The 22,684-nt window shown below is 41.0% G+C and overlaps 1 protein-coding gene across 3 annotated transcripts in view; it reads right to left on the reverse strand.

Annotated features, from left to right (window-relative positions):
* The window catches only part of LOC133556633 (probable E3 ubiquitin-protein ligase HECTD4), a 56,049-nt gene that overhangs the window by 19,838 nt on the left and 13,527 nt on the right, over positions 1 to 22,684 (reverse strand). The window contains exons 6-58 of one of the 3 annotated variants that reach the window (XM_061906754.1): positions 20,472 to 20,610; positions 20,174 to 20,344; positions 19,898 to 20,090; positions 19,645 to 19,806; positions 19,450 to 19,563; positions 19,213 to 19,353; positions 18,893 to 19,128; positions 18,677 to 18,819; positions 17,849 to 17,919; positions 17,660 to 17,765; positions 17,434 to 17,554; positions 17,207 to 17,329; positions 16,774 to 16,898; positions 15,930 to 16,083; positions 15,727 to 15,827; positions 15,412 to 15,610; positions 15,204 to 15,323; positions 15,023 to 15,127; positions 14,778 to 14,941; positions 14,366 to 14,611; positions 14,050 to 14,242; positions 13,706 to 13,810; positions 13,521 to 13,613; positions 13,275 to 13,443; positions 13,040 to 13,175; positions 12,816 to 12,960; positions 10,572 to 10,738; positions 10,313 to 10,459; positions 10,043 to 10,227; positions 9,756 to 9,909; positions 9,400 to 9,680; positions 9,131 to 9,317; positions 8,968 to 9,049; positions 8,675 to 8,877; positions 8,454 to 8,589; positions 8,192 to 8,374; positions 7,941 to 8,105; positions 7,678 to 7,847; positions 4,233 to 4,348; positions 3,971 to 4,074; positions 3,706 to 3,867; positions 3,477 to 3,625; positions 3,254 to 3,333; positions 2,950 to 3,113; positions 2,634 to 2,871; positions 2,357 to 2,493; positions 2,149 to 2,275; positions 1,244 to 1,381; positions 1,021 to 1,157; positions 769 to 929; positions 504 to 685; positions 216 to 421; positions 6 to 136 (exon numbers count right to left, since the gene is read on the reverse strand). In XM_061906754.1, the coding sequence (XP_061762738.1) occupies positions 6 to 136; positions 216 to 421; positions 504 to 685; positions 769 to 929; positions 1,021 to 1,157; positions 1,244 to 1,381; positions 2,149 to 2,275; positions 2,357 to 2,493; positions 2,634 to 2,871; positions 2,950 to 3,113; positions 3,254 to 3,333; positions 3,477 to 3,625; positions 3,706 to 3,867; positions 3,971 to 4,074; positions 4,233 to 4,348; positions 7,678 to 7,847; positions 7,941 to 8,105; positions 8,192 to 8,374; positions 8,454 to 8,589; positions 8,675 to 8,877; positions 8,968 to 9,049; positions 9,131 to 9,317; positions 9,400 to 9,680; positions 9,756 to 9,909; positions 10,043 to 10,227; positions 10,313 to 10,459; positions 10,572 to 10,738; positions 12,816 to 12,960; positions 13,040 to 13,175; positions 13,275 to 13,443; positions 13,521 to 13,613; positions 13,706 to 13,810; positions 14,050 to 14,242; positions 14,366 to 14,611; positions 14,778 to 14,941; positions 15,023 to 15,127; positions 15,204 to 15,323; positions 15,412 to 15,610; positions 15,727 to 15,827; positions 15,930 to 16,083; positions 16,774 to 16,898; positions 17,207 to 17,329; positions 17,434 to 17,554; positions 17,660 to 17,765; positions 17,849 to 17,919; positions 18,677 to 18,819; positions 18,893 to 19,128; positions 19,213 to 19,353; positions 19,450 to 19,563; positions 19,645 to 19,806; positions 19,898 to 20,090; positions 20,174 to 20,344; positions 20,472 to 20,610 (8,067 nt within the window). Of the gene's footprint in view, positions 1 to 5; positions 137 to 215; positions 422 to 503; positions 686 to 768; positions 930 to 1,020; positions 1,158 to 1,243; positions 1,382 to 2,148; positions 2,276 to 2,356; positions 2,494 to 2,633; positions 2,872 to 2,949; positions 3,114 to 3,253; positions 3,334 to 3,476; positions 3,626 to 3,705; positions 3,868 to 3,970; positions 4,075 to 4,232; positions 4,349 to 7,677; positions 7,848 to 7,940; positions 8,106 to 8,191; positions 8,375 to 8,453; positions 8,590 to 8,674; positions 8,878 to 8,967; positions 9,050 to 9,130; positions 9,318 to 9,399; positions 9,681 to 9,755; positions 9,910 to 10,042; positions 10,228 to 10,312; positions 10,460 to 10,571; positions 10,739 to 12,815; positions 12,961 to 13,039; positions 13,176 to 13,274; positions 13,448 to 13,520; positions 13,614 to 13,705; positions 13,811 to 14,049; positions 14,243 to 14,365; positions 14,612 to 14,777; positions 14,942 to 15,022; positions 15,128 to 15,203; positions 15,324 to 15,411; positions 15,611 to 15,726; positions 15,828 to 15,929; positions 16,084 to 16,773; positions 16,899 to 17,200; positions 17,330 to 17,433; positions 17,555 to 17,659; positions 17,766 to 17,848; positions 17,920 to 18,676; positions 18,820 to 18,892; positions 19,129 to 19,212; positions 19,354 to 19,449; positions 19,564 to 19,644; positions 19,807 to 19,897; positions 20,091 to 20,173; positions 20,345 to 20,471; positions 20,611 to 22,684 lie in introns of all 3 variants that reach the window. The other 2 variants (XM_061906753.1, XM_061906752.1) reach the window with 2 other exon arrangements.

A 22,684-nucleotide genomic window follows, 5' to 3' on the forward strand; every position in this document is an offset into this window, starting at 1 on the left:
CTCACTCTTTGCGGCAGCCAAGTTGGCTCTCTTTGCAGGATACAATCACAAATGCAGCTCCTGGAAAGCTGACGTCCATGCTGACTTTCGACTCTGTTACAGGAAACTCCTCAGATGTAAACTGCTCTGGTGCATGCTAAGGAAGAAAAATTATACTTTACATTTAATATTGGTGCATGTTCAAAGATAAATCATTTAACAATCTATGTGTTGACCTGTAGAAAACAGCAGATCTGTTTAGTTAGCTCAAGTAAGCTTTCCTCTCCTTGATGCAAGGCACGGGTGATGGCTACGGTCAGCCACTCTCGGATGGGCTGAGCATTGCCCTGGTAGAATAGGTCTGTGGGAGAGCAGCTTTGGCTTTGGAGGTCGTGAAGCACTGACTGTGCCAGGAGGATCGAGCAAGAACTAATAGTGCCATCTGCAGGAAAAATTGAAATGTGAGATGAGAAATGGAAACCGGCAGGAAAGAGCTCACATTTCCAAAATGTATTAATACTCACCAGGGAGTGGGGGAGCCAGCAACTGATTGGACAGAAGCTGCAAGTGTTCTAAGGTGATGTCACGGATTGCAGGAATGTGGAAGAGACGGGTGAAGGTGTGGGGGTTTTTGGGGGCGTAGATGTTAAGCAGGGCCATTCGGCAGTACAAACGTGCCAGTGCACTCTCACAGCGAAGCAGCTCCCTAAAACAACATTATTAATCAAATAGGACAATAAATAAGGTCGCATGCATGTAATATGATTTTAAGGTTATATTTCTTGGTACCTGTGAATTTGAATGTTGCTACTATCTAACGAGACCAGGCCATTAGCTGCGGTTCGTCGAGATCCAGCGGGTGGGCGCTCCAATATTTCAATTGGATACCAGTACCTCACCAGAACACCCTCACTGCGAAGATAGGTCTCCACTTGCACCAGCTCGTTTGCCTAGTGACGCGCACAAAAACAAGTTTTGATTTTTTTTTACTTTTTATGAAACAAAAACAAACATTTTTGGAGCATTCAGTGGTTTGCTTACTGAGTCAACATCCAGCACTACTCCATGCAATCCAAAAGTCTTCAACATGCCCCGGATGGCAAACTTCGGCAGGGCTGTCCCTCCCGTGGTGCTGTTGGTATTGTTGCTGTCTGGACAGCGGATGACCACAGTTAAGCCTGTAGAATGAAGCAGGTTAGAATTTGGGGTAAATAAGACTGTATTAGTAAAGCATCTGACATGGAAAAAATGGGAAGTCAGTGACCTTTGCGAACTTTATCAATGGTGAATTTGTTGGCCTCATCCTTGATATCTTCTATGGTGGGGAGGTAGAGGTCTCGAGGAATACCACCATTTTCTTCATACAGGAACTCCACTGTCTGCCTTGCAATGTCAACCATGCCTATTGTTTAAATACACAATACAGTTAAAAAAACATTAAAATTAATAACTTCATGAAGACATATTAAGTGTTGACTTACATGTTTGAGTTATAGATTAGGGTTAGATTATACAGCCTATGTTTTTTTATTTCACAAAAATGTAAATTTTTTTCCCCTACTTAAAAATATTTTAAAACAAGTTTTGCTATTTTCCTCCTGGAATTAAAGTCTGAAAAAAACCACAGACTTTAGATTAAAAGGAGACAGCTTTGTTTACATTCACATTGAAAGTTTGTGCAAATTGAGCGCTTCAGTGATAGCTCTCCATTGTGCACTGTTTTTATTACACTTGGGGGAAATAATTTCCCCACAGTAAGATGCTTTTTAGCAGGAGTTTTTGTTCTTCCCCTCGTAAAAAGTGTGATTTCTCCCACTCGGCTGGACATCTTTGTTTGGATGTTTAAACAAGTTTGTTCTGCTGCTGCCTTTTGTTGTATTGAGCTTTAGACAAACTTTGCAGCATACAGTCACTTGTTTCACATCTGTTGCTACTAACTCAAACCAGTTCCGAACCACTGACGATACCATTCCTTTCTTAGGAACAAACGTCTTGCTGTCAGCTGTAGCCCTGTTGTTGCTCTGAGTGCATCTCTTTAGAAAACAAAGGGGAGGACGTGAGTGGAAAAAGCTACTTAATATTCTGGCGGTAAAAGATTTAAATGTTTTCGTTCGTGACAAAAAAACTCAATTGAATTGATAATATCATATATGCAATATTTTTTTTTACCAAGCTGTAGAGCTCCTTTGATTTGGTCCAGGCCAGATTTCCTCTCTGCTTCGTTACGGAACCTCCTTCGAATGGTGGGGAACACTTTGGTTTCCCAGGCCTTAACCAGCAAGGCGTAGTGGTCCTCCTGAATTTTCAAAAACACAGTAAAATACACAGTAGAGGCACATAGCAGTCGCAGACGTATAAAAAGGACGAGCTCACTCACTCTTGGAACATCATCATCGTCGTCATCATCACTCTCGTCATCTGCAATGGGTGGAGGATGTGGATCAGGTCCAGAAGTGACTAGGTTCTCGTAGCTCAACTCTACTTTGTAATGGCAGGACAGGTCACTGTTGTACTCTGGAAAGATCAGTTCACAAAAGTCCAATCAATAATGTGAAATGACGTGATCCACTAGTGTTTTTATTTATACAAAGTCCAAGAATGTGAAATGCGTGTATAAGCTTATTAAGAGTATGTACGGTAGGTTATGTACATACGTTGCTGAGTGACTGCCACAGCTGCAATCCGACAGGGAGGTCCATGGGAGCCTGAGTCCGATGTAACGCTAGCACCTGCATCGTTATCACTGTCTGAAGCCATGGCAAATGGGAGTGCTTCAAAATTAGCACTTATTTCTTCTGCAAGATCAATGCACAGGTCAGCTGCATTCCTGTGAGCTTGGCCTTCGGCATATGCAAAGGGGCGATTTCCGAAGTTGGCACGAATCTTAGAATTCTGCAAAACAATTGAAATTGTATCATTTGCAGGAACATTGCGCAAACCCATTTTACATTCTTACTTTAATCAGCATACCTTCTTTTGAATGTGCACCAAAGGCCACATTCCACCAGCTACGTCTTCGAGGATGGGACTGAGACGCTGGCCACAATATGTGAAGTAGACTCGCCCTTTGGGGGCTTGACCCGGGGGTGGAGGTGTGCCTTCTGAACGCTCCCAGCCTATCCCAGCCACATCACCTGTGTTTAGGTCAATGTGGCGTTACCATGGAAATGAACTAATACTTACTATTCATATGAGTTTGTAACTCCAGAAATAGGGGACACAAAAATCATTATAAATGCATTTTTGCCTAACAAAAAAAAAAAAATTATCTCACCAGGAAGTAGGGTTACATCCAGTCGGACACTCTTCCACTGGAGCAGACTGGAGCCATTATAATGCACTGCCCTTCCATTACTGCCATAAAAGATCAGACAGGAGAAAGACAAGTCAAAGATGGAACAACAACACAAATGGACGCAAAGTTGCACTCTTGCCAGAGACAGAACACTATAAAAGACTGCCAAGATAGACGTCTAATGTACAAAAAGAAAACGTACTTGTGAAACAGGCATGTGCCAACAGGGTTGGTCCATGCGCCGTCTCTCTTCTCTGCCTCAGTAGCAAAACCAAAAGACACGATCGGCCCACTGTCCTCCTCAGAGTCTCCATAGGAGACAACTTCTATTTCCCAATAAAAGGAAGGGGCCTGCGTCGACAAAGAAAAGCAAATAAAAAATTGAAGCAACCAGAACATTTGCACAAATTCCAGATGATCTTGGTAACAACCTGAATTGGTACAGGAGAGGTGGCGTAGATGAAGGTGCCTCTGGGTAGTCCGCCCCCAGCACTGGGATCAGCCAAGAAGGTGACAGAGGTGAGGCGCGATGAGAACATGCAGGCACGGACAGGAGGGAACACTCGGGACGGACACCAAGTGATTTCCTTAGGCTAGAGAGAGGCATTACATGGAGTTGTAAAAATGAAACTCCCTACCATGCCCAGGTTTCAGTTTAAACATTCTTCAAAATATTTAAAAATTTGGCAACTCTACCTGGCGCCTTTCTGTCTGAAATGGAGGGGGTGGCGGGCGAGCACAGTCCCGGTATAGCATTCGCAGTCTTTCACATTGAGCCTCAACGATACCAAGACGCTCCCCTGAAAACAAAAAAGGGGACAAAAAAACCGACAGTAATTTTTTTCTGACTTCAAGACTTCGTGAGTGTTTGATAAAGCACACATTTTTCACATTGTTATCAGGAGTGCATCAAATATTGCGGCTGGTGAGTGATTCAGGGTTAATAATGTTGTCATACCAGGACTACATTCTTGAGCAACTAGGTTGAGCACTTCCACTGCGGCAGGACACTGCTGGATGAACTCTTCACAAAATGAGCTGTCCTCCAGGAGCTGTGCCATCACCAGGCATGCCCTGAAAAACACAATCATCATAAAATACTTTAGAATAGAGCCAGGGTTTGGTTTGGTTTAAGTTTATTTCATACATTCATACAGTTGCAAGTGATACATCATTTAACTTACATATTTACATTGCTCTTTACAACATGTTTTAAAAAAAAAAGGGAGACGCCAAGCTTATTCAAACCTACCCCTTTTCAAATTCATAGCAACTTAATAGCACATATGTTCGCTTCCTGTCCTCATTTTGCAACAGAATTTATAAACAACAACTATCTTAATAAATAGGTAAGTTAGTTATGATAAACATATGAGATGCATACATAATGTTCAAACAGCCTCCTAAACTGGATCACAGTAGTACATTGTTTGACTTCATAACTTAAATCCATTCCATAATTAAAATCTACATACTGATATACTAAAAGATTTAAACATGTGTACGTGCGTACAAGTTTTTTAGGTTAAATTTTTCATAGATGTTATATTTCGCTTTTTTAGTTGAGAATAATTGTTATACATTCTTGGGTAGCAGGTTATAGTTTGCTTTGTGCATATTTTTAGCTTTTTGCAAATGCACCATATATCATTGATGAATATATTAATATTTTGGATTTATCAAAGGGTTTCATTTGTTAATTTTTTTCTATAACTATTTGTATTAACTGAAGTGTGTTCTCCCCTGAGCACAACACGATTGTGTCGTTCGCAAATAATATTAAAGTTTAAGCAGGGTTGTAACCAGGATTTGACAAACACAGAGGTCAATAATTGGTGGTCTGAGAGGAGCTTTGAAATGCTGAAATCATGGGTACCCCAGTCCCATATGGATAATACTACCTTGAGCAAAACAATGAACAACCATTTTTTTTAAATTACAATGCTGAAATTTAACATATTAAACAACTTCTATCATCTTTAAAACATACATTTAAAAACTTTACATCATTTCAAATCTGACATGGATTCTAACCCAGGTCTTTCCATTTCAAATAGTAGTGACAAATGCCACCAGAGCCACCAGATGCTGCAGGTGGAAATCTTTCGATATATTCTAATTAATGACAGAGCACGACATGACCAGGAATAGGTTTATGGTAAAATTTAATGTGACGCGTCTCGTCATTCAATAATTTATATTTGACAAGCGCTTCTTCACACAAAACACCTAGACATGACCTCGGTGTCCTCAATCGTTTGTATCTAAACAACTGTCGTTTTTTAGAGATTTAACAATTTTAGTCCCAGTATTGATCCGTGGGGTACGCCGCAAGATATATCTAGCTCTGTTGACTTACTATAGGAAGCAATATGTGAAGCTGGGTGATAGCTTCACATATTGCTTCCTGTAGTAGCTTCCAATCCAGTTCAATACCAACCCTCTAATACCATACCGTTCTAGTTTGTTGATTAAGATATTATGATTAACTGTGTCAAATGCTTTTGTTAGATCCATAAACACTGTAGCTGCCCACTGTTTACCATAAAGTATCTGCATCTTGTATTTCAGTATGCATGTCTTTTAAATTTGTTTCCTTTGTTACCTTAGGAGCTGATTTGACAAAAAAGTATTTAGTGTTTTAATTATATGACTGGCAGCCTTTACAAAACCCAAAACCAGTGAAGTTGGCATGTTGTGTAAATCGTAAATAAAAACAGAATACATCCATCCATTTGCAAATCCTTTTCAAGTTATATTAAATTGATTACGATGCAAAGACATGACACTTAACATTCAAACTGACCAACTTTGTTATTTTTTGCTAATATTGGCTCATTTGGAATTTGATGCCTGGGACATGTTTCAAAAAAGCTGGCACAAGTGGCAAAAAAGACTGAGAAAGTTGAGGAATGCTCATCAAATGATCAAATCATTTGGAACATCCCACAGGTGAACAGGTTAATTGGGAACAGGTGAGTGCCATGATTGGGTACAAAAGGAGCTTCCATGAAATGCTCAGTCATTCACAAACAAGGATGGGGCGAGGTTCACCACTTTGTGAACAAATGCGTGGGCAAATTGTCCAACAGTTTAAGAACAACATTTCTCAACAAGCTATTGCAAGGAATTTAGGGATTTCACTACCTACGGTGCGTAATATCATCAAAAGGTTCAGAGAATCTGGAGAAATCACTGTATGTAACATTTAATGCCCGTGACCTTCGATCCCTCAGGCATTACTGCATCAAAAACTGACATAAGTGTGTAAAGGATATCACCACACTTCATAAAACCACTGTCAGTAACTATAGTTAGTCACTACATCTGTAAGTGCAAGTTAAAACTCTACTATGGAAAGCGAAAGCCTTTTATCAACAACACCCAGAAACGTCGCCAGGTTTCGCTGGGCCTGAGCTCATCTAAGATGGACTGATTCAAAATAGAAAAGTGTTCTGTGGCCTGAGTCCACATTTCAAATAGTTGTTAGAAACCGTGGACTTTGTGTCCTCCAGACCAAAGAGGAAAAGAAGCATCGGGATTGTTATAGACACAAAGTTCAAAAGCCCGCATCTGTGATGGTATGGGGGTGCATTAGTGCCCAAGGTATGGGTAACTTACACATGTGTGAAGGCACCATTAATGCTGAAAGGTACATACAGGTTTTGGAGAAACATATGTTGCCATCCAGACCTGTCTCCCATTGAAAATGTGTGGCACGTTATGAAGCATAAAAGACCCCGGACTGTTGAACAACTTAAGCTGTACATCAAGCAAGAATGGGAAAGAATTCCACCTGAAAAGCTTCAATAATTGGTCTCCTTAGTTCCCAAACGTTTACAGAGTATTGTTAAAAGGAAAGGCCATGTAACACAGTGTTAAAAATGCCCCTGTGCCAACTTTTTGCAAAGCATTGCTGCCAATAAATTGTAAGTTAATGATTATTTGCCAAAAAAATATATAACTTTCTCAGTTTGAACATTAAATATCTTGTCTTTGCAGTCTATTCAATTGAATATAAGTTGAAAATGATTAACAAATCATTGTATTCTGTTTTTATTTGCCATTTACACATTGTGCCAACTTCACTGGTTTTGGGTTTTGTATATTTTACTTAAACTAGTAAGCAGATCTACACTTAAACAGTGCGGTTATTGTCTTTTTGCTACTTTGTGAAAGTTTTTCACTAAATAGAGGCATAATGTGTGAATTGAATGGTTTAAGAGTTTAAGCAAAATTAGTTGACCATTTGGTGGGCTACTCGAAGTCAGCTGGCAAGCTTCTGGTTTTTCTAGGAAAATTATATTTCCCTGGCATTATACTCTCACTGATAACAAGAAAATAAAAATGAACTAAAATTGACCTTATAAGTTACCCTATTTATTTTTATTTTTTTAACTGACCTGGTTCTGATTTCAGCCAGCAAGCGAACTGCAGCCATCACTGGGCTGGCTCCATCTCCTGAAGCTGGTAGGCAGGTGTGAATGGACAGACTGCCCTCCTGTGGCAGAAGCATGGATTGCACTGCTTGCACAACCTTTTCAGTGATGGATAGCTTGTATAATGGCAGTGCCTGAAGATTGAAAAGAATAATCAGACATAAGAATCAAGACTATAGCCTACATAACAATATTATAGGGACTATGGCAGATGGTGGATCTCTTACCTCTGATCTTGGTGTACACAGGCGTGATATTGGCACTGTCAGCACATCTGAGGCTTTGCAAGCCCTACTATAGTCACAAGAGGGGAATTTGACGGTTGCAATGCCTTCCTGCTCATTTATGGACATCACTATTCCCACGCTGCCCAGCACTCCTTTACCTATCACCTAGAGATACATGGGATATACGGTGACAAGATAGTAATAATCAACAGTGTGATGAACTCAAAGCAATCCTAAATTGTGTCCCTTACCTGAACCTCTGATCCAATTTTAATGGTTTCCTTAAAGCCACCCAGAGCACAGAGTGCAGCAACCGCCTGTCTGCCAATAGCTTGAAGCTTAGCCAGTTTTCTACCACTGCTGCTACCGTTCTCCAAAATACTCTCAGCATATCTACCTAGTTGAGGGATGAACATCAATGCTCGGGAAAGCACCTAAAACAAACATAAGATTTATGCTTATGCTATGTAAAACCTTTTTCAATTCAAAACTTAAAAGCTAGTAAGAAGTTACTTTTTCAGCAGTGCTTGTCCAGATTTGAGCAGTGTTTGACTCCGGGGCGGTAAGCAGACTATGCAGCAGGGCAATGACCTCAGCTGCCATACTGTTAGCAACATGGCCACTGATGAACGGCCTAATCGGGTCGGACCTGCATGAGACAAGACTTTCAGTTAGGTGTTATACCTATGGTCAAGGCCTTTGCCTTTCTTGATGAATCCAGACGGAATACGTACCTAGCCAGCTCGGTGTTCCTGTCCCTACATACAGATGTTTGAGCAGTTTTCTTCTTGTCCCCAGTTGTGACGCCTCCAGCAGCCTCTTGGGTCAGAGTCTCTACAGGAGGACCAACACTCACAATCAATCCAGACTGAGCCCACTTGGTGGCTTTTCTTAGGGCAGCAGATGCTTCCTCTGTGATCACCTCACAGTTTCCACTCTAGAAAACGCAATAAAAAAAGAGATCAAGTCAGCATTGATCTACAAAAAATAACAACCATAGAGTAAATATGCACATTAAAAACATTACTTTGGTCATATCTCTGTCCATCTTAACAACCTTCTCCATGTTTGCACCAGTGCCAAGGCGAAATGGGCGTCCCTCTGAGCTGCTACACAGCAGAAAGGGAAAAACAACATCTTCAATTGTTCAGCAACTTTAAAGTAAGCTTTGTTTTCAGGGAAAAACCTACCTGAGAAGAGGTTGCAGAACTTCATGAGATGACTGGTCCTCTCTCTTGTGGATGAAGATTGATAGCTTACCATCAACCGCTTCTCCCTCCTCGCCAACATCTTCAGACTTAAGCGCTCCTTTGGAACTGGCTCGCGACAGACTAGTGTCTGGCTCAGAGGAGCTGGGAGAGAGCAAGGTCTGGCAACCTGGCAAAGCATTGACAGCATTAGAACAATAATAATAATTTATTATTTATTATTTAGTATGTAATCTTTTAGAAGGACAAACCTGGTACAACATAGTCTGCCAGCTTAGCGAGCAGCAAGGCAGCTATACGTGAGGCAGGGTCACTAGCATCTTGCTGCTCTGCGTCAAGAGTGTTAATAGAATAGCTCCATGATGGCAGGGCCACGTTGCCACAATCTTCTACACTCATGAGAGGAAGGGCGGCTCGACAAAGCTGCAGGATGATAAGCACCAGCTTCGGGGAAGGTCTCTGGTCAAGTAGCAGAGACAAGAGCTTTGAAACACAGGCTGGTTGGCTCAAGATAGCTTTTCCGATATGGCTCCTGGAATACAATTAGGAGTGAAAATATAGTTAACAGATTAAGCATACATTATGATCATCCATGACTAAACTATACCTAGAAAGATCGTTTAGCAGACTAAGCACATCCTGTAAAGCGTCGTTGCCTGCAGCTTGGTTGCCACAACACTCTGTAGCTCTGGCCAGGTGATTGGTCAGCAGACTGGACACCTGCCGAGCCAAACCGGAGTGCACTCCATCCGTTGAGCCACCTTTAAGTGAATAAGAGAAAAAACAACACAGAATATTCAAAAATGTCAAAGATTTATTGGAATATACCACTCCAAAAGTGCATCAGAAAAGTCTGGGTAATTATAAACAATTTTTTTGCACATTAGATCTTACCTTCTACTTTCTCCCACTCAATGCACCGGTTGGCAAGCACCTGAAAAGCAGCCCATGCCATGGTGGCCACCTTCTGCTTTTTTGTTTGCTTCTCATTTGAGCTGCACTCCCTCTGACCACTCAAGCTACACAGACTGTCCATGAGCTGAACCAGTCCGCTCCGAACAAGACACTGCTCCTCACTCCTACAGTAAGAATTGAGAATAAAGATGGTGATGAATACCTAACAAGGCAACAGAGGGATGGATCAAGAGATGGAAAATCTCTTGCCTGGTGTAAGGTATTGTGCAAAGCAAGCCAATACTGTTGGCACAAGCAATAGGGTAGCGAGCACACAAAGACACAACGGATGTCATTGTCTCCCCAAAGGCCTCCTGCACCCGCTCTACCATTCCACCACATGTCAGTTCCTCAATTCTGTGAGAAAGCATGGAGAATATTTGTTAAATAAAATTCATGTGTATTTTGTGTGTTTGGGGCTGAGGAGGAGTGATATAGAAGTGTTAAAATTCTAGCACCAGCTACCTACCTTGGGCCTCCTTGCAAAACCATTGTGACAGGCCCAACCAGGTGGGTAACCCCACCCACTCGGACAGCAGCTGTGAGCAGCTCTCTCATGTGAACAAGTGCTTGCTTTCGTGTGCTGCCACGACGCCATCGTGTTTGTGCAGCAGACAGGAAACTGCTGCTCGACACCTACAGAAATGTTGAGGTCAAGTCAGTGAATACATTTCACAGCAAATACATAACAGGTTGGGCTATTAAACTGGTGGGCCAGGGGCTAAATACGACACGGCAGTGACCCCTGAGTTCAGTTCAAAACGTGGGAGAGAATAATTTTTTTTTCAGTGAATTCCTAAAAACACTCGGGCGCTTCTGTTGTATAGAGGGACTTGGAACAGTGTAAGCACATTGGCAGGTCCTTGCATTGACATTTTAACCATCTAAAGGCCAGTGTCCCTTGCATTTTACATAACAGGGCTATCTTCTATATAGCCCTGTTATTTTATATTTTATTCGGATAAAAGAAATAGCCCAAAAACAAATGTTCACTACATAGGGTGATGGTTCTTATAATAGTGAAAGGCAGAAATCTGTCCACCCCGTTTATGAAGCTGTTGCCCCTGGAACAATTTAGTTGAATATCCCTTCACAGTAACAAGAGAATGATTAAGGCTGAATCCCAATGATCTTTAGACTTGCCCCTTAAAACTGAGGGGCAAGATGAAGGGGTAAAAAATATACCCTTAAAAAGGAAATACCAAATTACCAGTTTGAACGGCGGTTCATGGCATTTCTTAAACCACCATGAACCATGGCTGAAAGCCTCTCTCAAAAAATTATGAACACAGCGCCAACACTGATTGATGCAGCATACCACAGCTATCCTCAAAAGGCGGCAGAGTCCTCCACACTCTACTCCGCATCAACCGCAGAGCCTCCGTCTCGCTTCTTGAAGAGCCCATGATGCTTCTGTGTTTAACTCTGCCACCTCCGTGTAGTTAACATTTTCATATCATGAGGGTCCGGGAAGAAAATGTAACTGCTGGATATCACGGCTCACGCAGTACAAATACAGAGGCGCCTTTTTTTATACAATGAAAGGCCTTTTGAACATCAGCCCCTTTCAAATGGCCAAGACGCCGTGAAAAACATAACATGTTAAGAATGTTTGGAGGAGTCTCAGATGACTAGATTTTGGGTTCGTTGTTAGCACGGTTTTTGGCAGAGTACGAGAATTGCAGAACTTCCATCTTAACCAGCAATGTGTTAACGCCCCTCAAGAAATGAGACAACACTCTGTTCCTGCTATGCCATCAGCTTAAGCAGTTTGGTGCCTGAGACAGACAGTAATCATACTACATTACAATGTAATACATCACATAAGTTATTAGACAGCTAATAATCTATATTTAAAAAAACGACCATCACAGCATTCAGAAGTTACAATATGTAAGTTTGTTGCATTAGTTGGTCATTATGATGAGCTATTTAAATATTTAAAAACCCAACATTCTAAACATGACCAAGGTAAATTTTGAATGTAGATCTGCTGTCTAGTCATTCATGAAACATAGTAAATTGTAGTGAAGTCTGTTTGCTGCTAGTCTGACATTGTTGTTTACTAGTTGCAGTCCTGTTTGCTAGGTAGTGTGACGATGATTTAAAAAAAATAAAAAAAAGTTAAAATATTCAAAACATAGCAATATTTATATAGTGACTTATTCATTAATATACTATTTGTACTGTAATGTTCAAATTTGAATGACAATAAAAAGGAAGTCTAAGTCTAGTTACAATTAATAATGTTCATTAAAGTTAAAGAACCACTGATAATCACACACACACCAGGTTTGGTGAAATTACCCTCTGCATTTGACCCATCCCCTTGTTTCACTCCCTGGGAGGTGAGGGGGGCAGTGAGCAGCAGCGGTGGCCGCGCTCGGGAATCATTTTGGTGATTGAACACCAAATTCCAACCTTTGATGCTGAGTGTCAAGCAGGGAGGTAATGGGTCCCATTTTTACAGTCTTTGGAATGACTCAGCCGGCGTTTGAACACACGAGCTACCGATCTCAGGGCGGACACTTTAACCACAAGGTCACTGAGCACGTACATTGAATAGTGTGTTTTCTGTTCATAACACTTGGTTAACCTTGGGCCTACAAGAGAATTGGGACACCACTTGCTTGATGTGAATGTGTAAAACCAAGGGCCAAAAACTAAGACAAAAGGTAAGGGTTGATTGATTCAGCATAAATGATAGACTTACAGCTTGATCAGGTGTCGTGCCGATAAATGCAAACAGCTGACCCAGCAGCACGCTATATGTTGGCTTGTCTCGGCTATCCTCAACAGCCAGAGACTGCAGCAGTGTAAATGAGCTGCTGCGATGACTGGAAGGGTGGTGCCGCCTCCTGTAGAGAAAGGGGGTAGAAACATGAGTATTTAATAATCTTTGAAAGTCTCATATATGTGTTAAACAGAAAAAGCTACCTTTGAGGAGCATGAGTAAACTCCAGATCTTGGTTGGCAATCATCTCCAAATCAGATGGTGCAGACATGCTGCGCAGGAAAACTGGCTGTTTTGCCATGGAGATTGCAGTCTTGGCATCAGACACAGACTTAGAGGCTGAAACAAAAAGCAAGTGAAACTCAAACACACTGTATGAATTCATTAAATAGTGACAAATATAGTTTAAGCACGTGTATTCAGATGAAATATATTTACCTGAGCCTGGTGTCCCAGAAGGTGTAGTTGTTAAGCTTCTACAATGTGGCGCAATGGTAACATGTAACAGAAGCTCAGTACGGTTCATCAGACTTTTCACGAGTCCCTTAGTTTTAGCGAGTTGGGTGCTACTTTTAAGGTGCATACTATTTACCTCCTGAAAGAACCTCTCCCTGTTGGCGCAGACGCAAAATGTTGCAGGTTATTTTACACTTTGACTAAACTGCTAGCATAATTTAAATAGACTTGCCTCAATCCAAGGACAACATTTTCCAAGTCACTAAAATCAAGGGGGACCTCTTTCAGGGAACAAAGTAGTTCCAGCTCTTTGATTTTATTCTGGAAAAAACAGTAATCAGTAATAAATGTCACATTATAATCTATTGTCAGAAAGTTGACATGGTTGGTTTGGTGGTTGTAGGGCAGGATACCTCAAAGAAGTGGTAGTCATGAAAGAAAGGAGTGTTGTTCTCCAGTTTTCCCTGCTGGGCCTCCTCTACTTCATTCTGCCACTTCTGCTCCAGTTCTGCTACACTCTATACCCAACATGAAAATCAAACAGACACAGAGTAAGTAGGCTTTGGTGACTAATCACACAATTGTAAATCAAATGCAACATTCCTTTATTCGCTATATAGAATATTACTAAAACATTTCTATTATTTGTTCAAATATCAGGTGCACCCATTCAATATTTTTCGCTTTACTCAGATAGGAAAAATAAATAAAAATGACACATTTGCTTTTTAAAACCGGGTGCCCTTAAATTGCTCACCTGCAGCTGACGCTCCATCGCATTAATCTTTTTGAAAGTCTCTGCCATGATCTTACAGACAAGATCAAACTCTTCGGCATGGTCTTCCCGATACTGGTAGTTGACAAGTGACTGAAGAGCATCCACCAAGTTGAGATGCTTTATGACACAGGACACTATTACCTCCTCCATAACATCTGGGCGGATCACCTCTCTAATAGGAACAATTGGTTGATAATTTAGGGTTATACTGTTGATAAGAATACAATAAATACACTGGACTAAAAAACAAAGAAAGAAATAATGTATATCGCCAAGGCAACACAACCACTCTTACTTAATGCTAGGACGAAACTGTGGGCGAGCTCTTCCAGACACCTCTCGCAACCTTCCCATGATGCCTGGAGGCAGGCGTATGCGAGGCAAATCAGTATAGGCGCCAGAAGTAAAGCCTGGGGGCGGTGTGAGCACATCTGTAGGGTAGGTGAACTCCCGGTCCTCTTCGATGGTTAGTGGAAGAGGTGATGGACTAGGAGTAAGAGCAGGTGAGATTGCGCCATTCGCTTCCACCTGCCATTGACACCTGAAGAAAGAAAAAACTTTTTTTTTTAAATCTGAAATCTAATTTGGACATATTTTCCTAATGGAATACAGTGGTTAAAAGTCGGACATAAAAGTGAGCGTGTAATTTACTCGTGATAAATAGAAAACTAAATAGGATAGAATGTTAAGCTATGTGTGTGCCTCACCTTTGCAGCAGCTTTGAACACAGCAAATCATGGCAGGCGTCCTCCTCTCTTGTGACTTCTGGACCGTTATACAGAATGCGGAGCATTGAGCAAGCAAGCACTGACAGGCCAAGTGCCAAATCGGCCAGGAAAGGGAGGCCTCCAGAGACATCTTCCGATGACTCCTGGACAAAACAATAGTATTGTATGAGTAACATGCTGATAGAAGGATTATTCAATGAACTAATATGAGTTCTGTGTTTTACCTGAGCCCTGACAGTGCAGGAGAACCCCCACATGGCTTTATCAGGGGTGTTGTGTTCTCGCCCACTTCTCATTTCGAAGGAGAATGTCACCGTGTCACCTTCAACCTAAGGCAAGACAAGACATTTTGTCTTTCAAGACAGGAAATAGTACTGTTTGTGCATGTACAACATCTTATTTTACCTTAACAAGATCTTTGGGCCAGCCTGTCCCCAAAACACTGCGACTGCCATATCCCAAAGTGTTTCCTCCATATTCTGTTACTTTACGACTATTGGTGTTGGGACCCGCATAAATGACCAACTAAAAAAAACATTATGAAAGGGTAACAGCTAGAAAAAGATCAGAAGAATTTCAATTGTGTTTTATGAACGTCTTGTTTCACCGATACCTTGTCGTAGTCATATTGTGAAGAGCAGCGAGAATCAAAGCGAAGGTACAGGCAGCGAGCCCCAGGAATGTGCACAGTCTCCTTGAACTTATAGTTGTCTCGCACAGGATGTACAGTCTCCACTGTCTTCCCAGCAGCCCAAGGGGCAGGAATCTTCAGCCCGGTGAGGAAACCTGGCTCCTCACGTTCATCAAGAATTCTGTTAAAAGAAATAAGAGGGTTGTTTTTTTATTTTTTTTAAACCCACTGAACAAGTTACCAAATTAATTGCCCTAATGATAACATTAAATACTTGCTTGGGCCTCAAAAACATACTTGTCATCTGCTGCACATGTCTTGATTCCCTGCCCGACACAACCCCCTAAAGGTGACTCCTCAGAGAAAAGCGGACATTGAGTCTTTAGTAGCAAAGCAGTCTGGGGAAAAAAACAGTGGAATACATTTATTCATCTCATGACTAATAGTACAGTTTTTACAACTTCAGGAGTAAGGTTTGATTAACTCAAAAATTGACGAACTTGGCTAGTGTATAGAACCAGCTGCACCAATTGCGGCATGAGGGCATCAGCAAGTGTGAGGGTCTGCAGGTTGGGGTGCATCAGAGAGCTCAGCAATACTGGTAGGAGGTGCCCTAGCATGGTGGCCTTGGTAACCTGTTCCAGACCTTTCAACCTGTGGAAAACAAGAGCAGGGGGTATGTCTGCACATTAAACACAGTGACAAAACTCGATTTGGATTGTGTTTGTCCTTGTTTTCTTCAAAGCAAATCATCTGCTATGAATTATATTTCCATCCCATCCATTTTCTACCGCTTATTCCCTTTTGGGGTCGCGGGGGGCGCTGGCGCCTATCTCAGCTACAATCGGGTGGAAGGCGGGGTACACCCTGGACAAGTCGCCACCTCATCGCAGTGAATTATATTTGGTTTTATTTTAGAAAATGTAATATATTATCATTTATATCATTGTAAAAGCTACTGTATCTACAAACTATTAACTTTACTGTTACACATTTTTATCTGTTCTTTTACTGCTAAACATGTTAAACTGGCTTAAGCTGAACACATTAAGTTACTAACTATTAATAAGTGCTGTGACACAAAGAAGGTTGTTGTTGGATCAAAGAAGCACTGCTTCTTCCTACTCATTCTCGGATAAGTCGAATTGCGTAACTGTAAACATGGGATGTACTTCAGTGTAACCTTGTATGCACATTCAAATGTAAAGAAAATCCTTCACATTACCAATATGATTTAAAAAAAAATCTAACATACAAATATTTAAAGGTCTGTCGTTGAAAAAATGTCATATTAAATCTGCTTTCTTATAAAATTTATTAAATTTAGAGTAAAGAAAAATTCACCTGGTTTCCCTGTCAGAGATGTCGCTGTTAACGAGAGCAGTTGTCACCTGCTGAAGTGTCTCCAGTGCCTCGTCACATCCCACCAGGATCTTGGTTGCTAAGGAGAGGATGCTGATTTGCAGCTCCTGAGGACCACACAGAAATAAGCCCCACACTTCGGTAACTCTGCTTCCAGGAGTTCTGTTCACCGTATTGTTTTCATGCAAGTTGTTTTTAATGCTTAACTGATCTATACTGATAGAAACTATCTTGTTTATTTAATTTTATCACTCACTATAATTAGCAAAAGCGAAACATTCTTAATGAAAAAGGGCGAGTGTAAATTATTACGCAATTTGTTTTTGAATATTATTATTGTTGTATATTTCAAGAAAAGCAAAAATAGTCCATTAGTTTGAAGGAAGGGGTATTTAAAGGGGATGTTTACCTGTACCTTCATTGTTTCCCCTTGGAGGGAGCTGTCACTGTCATCGCTATCATCTGGACGGATAAGAATGGTGTTACTGAGAAGGTGGTTTTGGACAGCCATGAGGTAGCGCAGACAAGGAGAGACCACCTACAGGTAAAGGAAAGCCGTCACAGAGTAGTATCAGCATAAAGAAAGACAGTTTGTGATAACTGTACACATTCTATTGAGCAGTGACAATCAGTTAATCATACTGGCACAGTGGAAAGCAGCTTCTGGAAGTCGTCTCGTGCGACCGTCTGACATTTGGTAATGAGGAGGCAGGATTCCCGAACTACAGTTTTGAGGATACACTGCAGCAGCTCATCACTCAGCCTGCAAAAAAAGACATGGTATTTTTTTATTATTTTTATTTTTTTAAATTAATAACAAGAAAGGGCCATGCTAAATTACAAAGTATGTACTAAACTTGCTCCTCACCTATAGTGGTCATCTTCTTCACTTCCAAACCTATTTTTCTGCAGTTGATCTGCCAAGTTGGTGAGGATAACGTCCCTAAGCTGAGACAGGCCACTGTTTCTTTCACCTGTGAATCAAACAAGAATCAAATGTTTATTCATCAATGGACAGTGTAATTGTGGGTTATATCCAATTATCTTATTCAGTCACCTTCTGTTAAAACAAGTTTCAGCAGTTTGTGGAGCTCAGCTTCCCCCTGGTACAAAGTATTTAGGCCTGAGCTGCAGTGACAGAGAAATTGTCCAATTATTACTGAATAAAACATAATGCCTATTTTATCTTTAATCATAATATACAATTGAACCTTGGTTTTCCTACAGCCTGGTTATTGATAAACATAATTTCCAAAAATGTCTCCCAAGTTTTCGAACGGTGAAAAATTGCGCTTAACAAAGTAGTCTGTTTGACGGTGTATTATTCCACAGAATCGAGTGCCCAAACAAAAAATCCCTCGTGTTGTTGAATCAGCCTTGTTGTATTATTACTGCATGATTCCAACTGTGTCCGTAACGTATCACAAAACGTACCTGCTAAGCTGCTCTCAACTCCAGTCATTCTGATTTAGCTCTTTTGCCCATCTATGACATCATCACCGGTCGACTCTGTAGTTCTCTGCTAACTAATAGATATTTTCTTTTTAAGTACGACTGCAAAATATTCTACCACGTGGCCAAAGTAAGTGCCAGCATTATGGTAAGGAAGGTAAGAAACCCTATATTATTCAAGAAGTCGCAGCAAAGTACTGTACAAAGGTGGCGTCCCTCTCCTTTCCTTTCAACTCCTACCTCACTGCTAATCGCCGTCTTTGCCACCATGTGTCTTCAATTAAAAGGTAAAAGTGATTTTATTTTAATTTTTGTAAGTGTCGGCAACAAATTAATTTGACATACATTATTTATTCTCGGAAAAATATATGCGGTTGTCTTTTTGACACTTTGAAAAAATATGTGCTAGTGTATTGCAGTATTAGTACTTTACCTGATGGCGAGGCACACCTCTCTTTGAATCTCTGATCCTATCTGATCTACTGGAGCCATGAGTAGCTGCCACAAGAGCAGGCCTGCCCTGCGCACACTTTCTCGGTTCTGCTCTGTCTGAGGATTGAAGAACCTGAAGACAACCTTTAGAAAACAAACAATAGAACTTAGAAGTGTACTAAAAAAACTGACATTGTTAAAGTCACAGAAGACTAACCTGGAAGACTACCAAAATACAGTGGATAATGCTAGTGTCTCCATTAACCATGGCCTTCTCCATTATGTCACAGATGCTGCTGAAGTGACTGGCCTCGATGGGATGTTGTTTGCCCAGTAGAGCGCCCAGAGGCAGGCTATTATTGCTGGCGGCTAGCAGATTTAGCTGGTGGACACACATGGCACCAACATGATGAAGTAGCTGATTGATCACCTCACTCGTGTCCACCATTTCTTCTGTGAAAGGACACAAAACAGTTAAAAACAAATGAGATTTCTCAACTCCCACAATAAATGGTTTCAGGTGATTTTTATCTCAACCTTTTGGTTCTTTAATGACATGGCTGACACCAAGCCTTTGGCACACATGATGAAAGGCCTGATTCCCCGGGTTGCACCACTGATCTATGTAATCACTTGAGCAGGTCCAGATCAAGTTGTTCAGTGCATCATAACATGCTCCTAAAAGGCAGCACAATAACATTTCAATTATTATTGCAGTAGGAGCTGTGATTCATGTTGGATTCAAACAGTCAATCGGGAAAAAGTAGTGCTCACCTAGTCCAGCTACCTGGGCTCCCCTGCCGAGGGAACTGCCAGGAGCATCAATGAGGTCAGCGCGGCTGCTGAACTGGCCGTCAGCAAGGTTGAAGACTAAACTGGAAGCTAATACTGAAGTAACAATAATTACTTTTTAGTTAAAAACAACAAACTTTTATTTGAAGTGCTACGCTAAAAGAAACATGTCATTACTTTTCAGTGAGGACAGGCTGCTGGTGCCTCCAAACAGCGAGCGTGTAGCAGAATTCCCAGATACTCCAGGTGGTGAGACCAGCATTACTAAGTATGTTCCACAAACATACATAGGTGTCTTTCTAAGAGTCTTTAGAGGGAGTCCACAGCTTGTGTTGACAGCTACGATGACAAATCCAGGAGAAATATGTTAATAAAAATGTTTTGTAAACATTTAGATTAATGGATTTTGGATGCAAATCTGATTGAATACCTGACTGCTCCTCTTTGACGGTGTTGGTGATAGCAGAGCCTGTGAGAGCAGCCAATGTGGCAGAATGTGAGGCTCGAAAGCGAGACATTCGACTCAAAAGAAGCTCATTCAAGCACTTGGAAGACTCGCCTTCTTTGCGAGTAAGAATAACTCTCTCCTGCAAGATGTCTGCAACACACAGTCCTGTCTGTGTCTGCACCATGGACAAGAGGTGGGAAAGCGCTCAAATGAATCTAACTGAAACTACAAAACTGTATAGGAGCATGAAATACTCACAGACATACTATACACATCCATGAAGACAGAGTGGCCTTTTTGTGTCTTCTCGTTGAGACTGCCCGGGGACCAAAACCAATATAGGTAGGTTCCGTCAGAGCAGAGGTGCAGCGTAGTCATACTGCTGCCCACAGGGAAGTGATGGGCTGGCATGGGGACAATCTGGCACACCTGAAAGTGGCAGTCCGAACATGAGATACAGACTAATGCTGTTAATGCATTCAGCTGTGTGAAGTAAGAAGTTCTAATTATCTTACATGCATGCTATCTCATGCTGACCAACTGGTTGGCAAGTTACCTGTAGAGTGAAGGGGTCAATGACTTGGCACAGCTGATGAGGCTTGGCATCAAAGGCAGAAGGGCGGTGGAGAAGGCGACCACTGCTGTGCACCACCCAACCAGGCTCCAACTCCTCATTTCGACAGTAAACAAACCCTCTGCACAATCATAAGCAGCCCTTTTATTTTTGCACTTTGCAGAACTGAATCATATTGTACATTTAAGCACAGTCCCAAAATTCAAATTGTTTATTCTCAATTACACTGTAAATATCAATTATCTTTGTAGCGATGGTAGCAAGTAAAAATAAATTGTTACTTAAGCATGCTGGTGAGAATCTGTGGCCTAAAAAGGGCACCAAATACAGTGGGGGAAAATAAGTAGTGGATCCCATGCATATTTTTAAGTTTACCCTCTTACAAAGATAGGAATAGTCCAGATCTTTATGTTGGGTTTATTGTAACAGAGAGAAAATAATATCATAGATTATAATTTCAATTTACAGTATATTTGTTTGAGGGCAATAAATATTTGACTTGCCAACCACATAACATGAATTATCACTTGAAGAAACCCTTGTAGGCAGGCACAGACAGTTTTGTATAGGGGGTCCCCAGGGTTGCACTAATTTCAAAAGGGTTTTATTTTATTTTATTTTTTTACAAATTCTCTCCAAACCCTTAATGTCGAACTTTAAGCTCACACTGATCAAGATCGGTGGACTGGCAAGGCCACTCCAGAATTGTAATGTGCCACTCCATTGTTGCCAAAGCTGTACATGTACATGTCAAAGTTTTACCCCTTCTGTCTCCGACTGCTCGCCCACAGACACACTCTTCAAGCAGACATCAAAGCAAAATATCCCGTAAAATTGTCAAGAGCCAAAATACTTTTTAATCTTCTGCGCGCAATAATACGGTCAGAAAATGTTGAGTTTTATTGCACAAAATCCTTGAAATTGTCACAAATGTGCCAGTACAGAGAGTGGAAGTCATGTTTACTTCCAAAAGATTGCAGTGCGCGTGACGTCATGATGTCATGTCCGCATGGGGGTCGGATTGCATTAACATTAGAAATCACTTTTTTTTTTTCGAATGTGAATGGCCATTAAAAAAAAATTGGATTTGACAATAAATTCTGAATTGGAAGTCCAACCATGCAGTGTGTGTCTAAATTGCGAGCATAAATCTGAATTATGAACTTCTCCATCCCTAGTTGGCGTAGCAACACTCAGAATAAACCCTGTAAGATCCAACTGTATATATCCAGTTCTACCCTAGCAATTTATAGCTAGAAGTCGACATAACTATGTTTTTCAACAGCAGGAACGGAGAAGCAGATGATATTCATAGAGTTGAAAGAATTACCAAAAACATGACTAACCGTGTGGCCTACTTGGCGAGGCAATTCAACCATACTAAAGAACGAACCAACTTTTGTGCCAGCAAGGACTTAAAAGGGCTGACATTTATCCATGAAAATATGGAGAAGCTGCTGATTGTGCATTTAACGGTGAAGCAGCTTGAAGGATATACTGTAGAAGTATAAACGACCAGCATTCAGAGCAGCACTTCCCTGCACCATGACAGAGCAGTCCAGTGTGGGTGAACTGCCGATCTCGCTACAGAGGCGACTAACCAACAACCAACGTGAAACTAACTTTACCGCTGATGGCGATCGCTCTCCAAAGTAAATGCTGCACATTATTATATTATTCTATAAAATTGTTGAGGTGGTTTGTCGTACATTCTATCGTGTTGTTTTTCATACAATATTACTTATCTAAAAGTTATTTTTTTCTTTTAAAAAGGAATGTTACATGTTAAAATTGTGATGTTTTGGCGTATCAAGCAGGTATTAAATTGATTTCAATTCATTTAAATGGGCCACACTGATTTAAAATATGAGTGTGTTGAATTACGAGCTTGGTCATAGAACCAATTGAGCTAATATGTTGAGGTACTGTTGCACTTTCTTTAATTGGACCGGACAAAGTTTTGTGCTTCATCGGCACTTAACCGTTTTTTGAAGGTCAAAATAATTGTTGGTTGGTAGGGGATCAAATATTTACATCCCTCAATATATTACGAATTAATTTCAAATCATGATGTTCAGTTGTTTGTGGTTTTTTGGATTAATTTCTGTATTCGACAGTTTCTATATTACAGTAAGCCTAAATTCTGGACTCTGCATATATTTGAAAGCTTGTAAACTCAACAAAATGAGCAGGGA

Source organism: Nerophis ophidion, linkage group LG07, assembly GCF_033978795.1.
Source record: "Nerophis ophidion isolate RoL-2023_Sa linkage group LG07, RoL_Noph_v1.0, whole genome shotgun sequence".
Taxonomy (NCBI): Eukaryota; Metazoa; Chordata; class Actinopteri; order Syngnathiformes; family Syngnathidae; genus Nerophis; species Nerophis ophidion.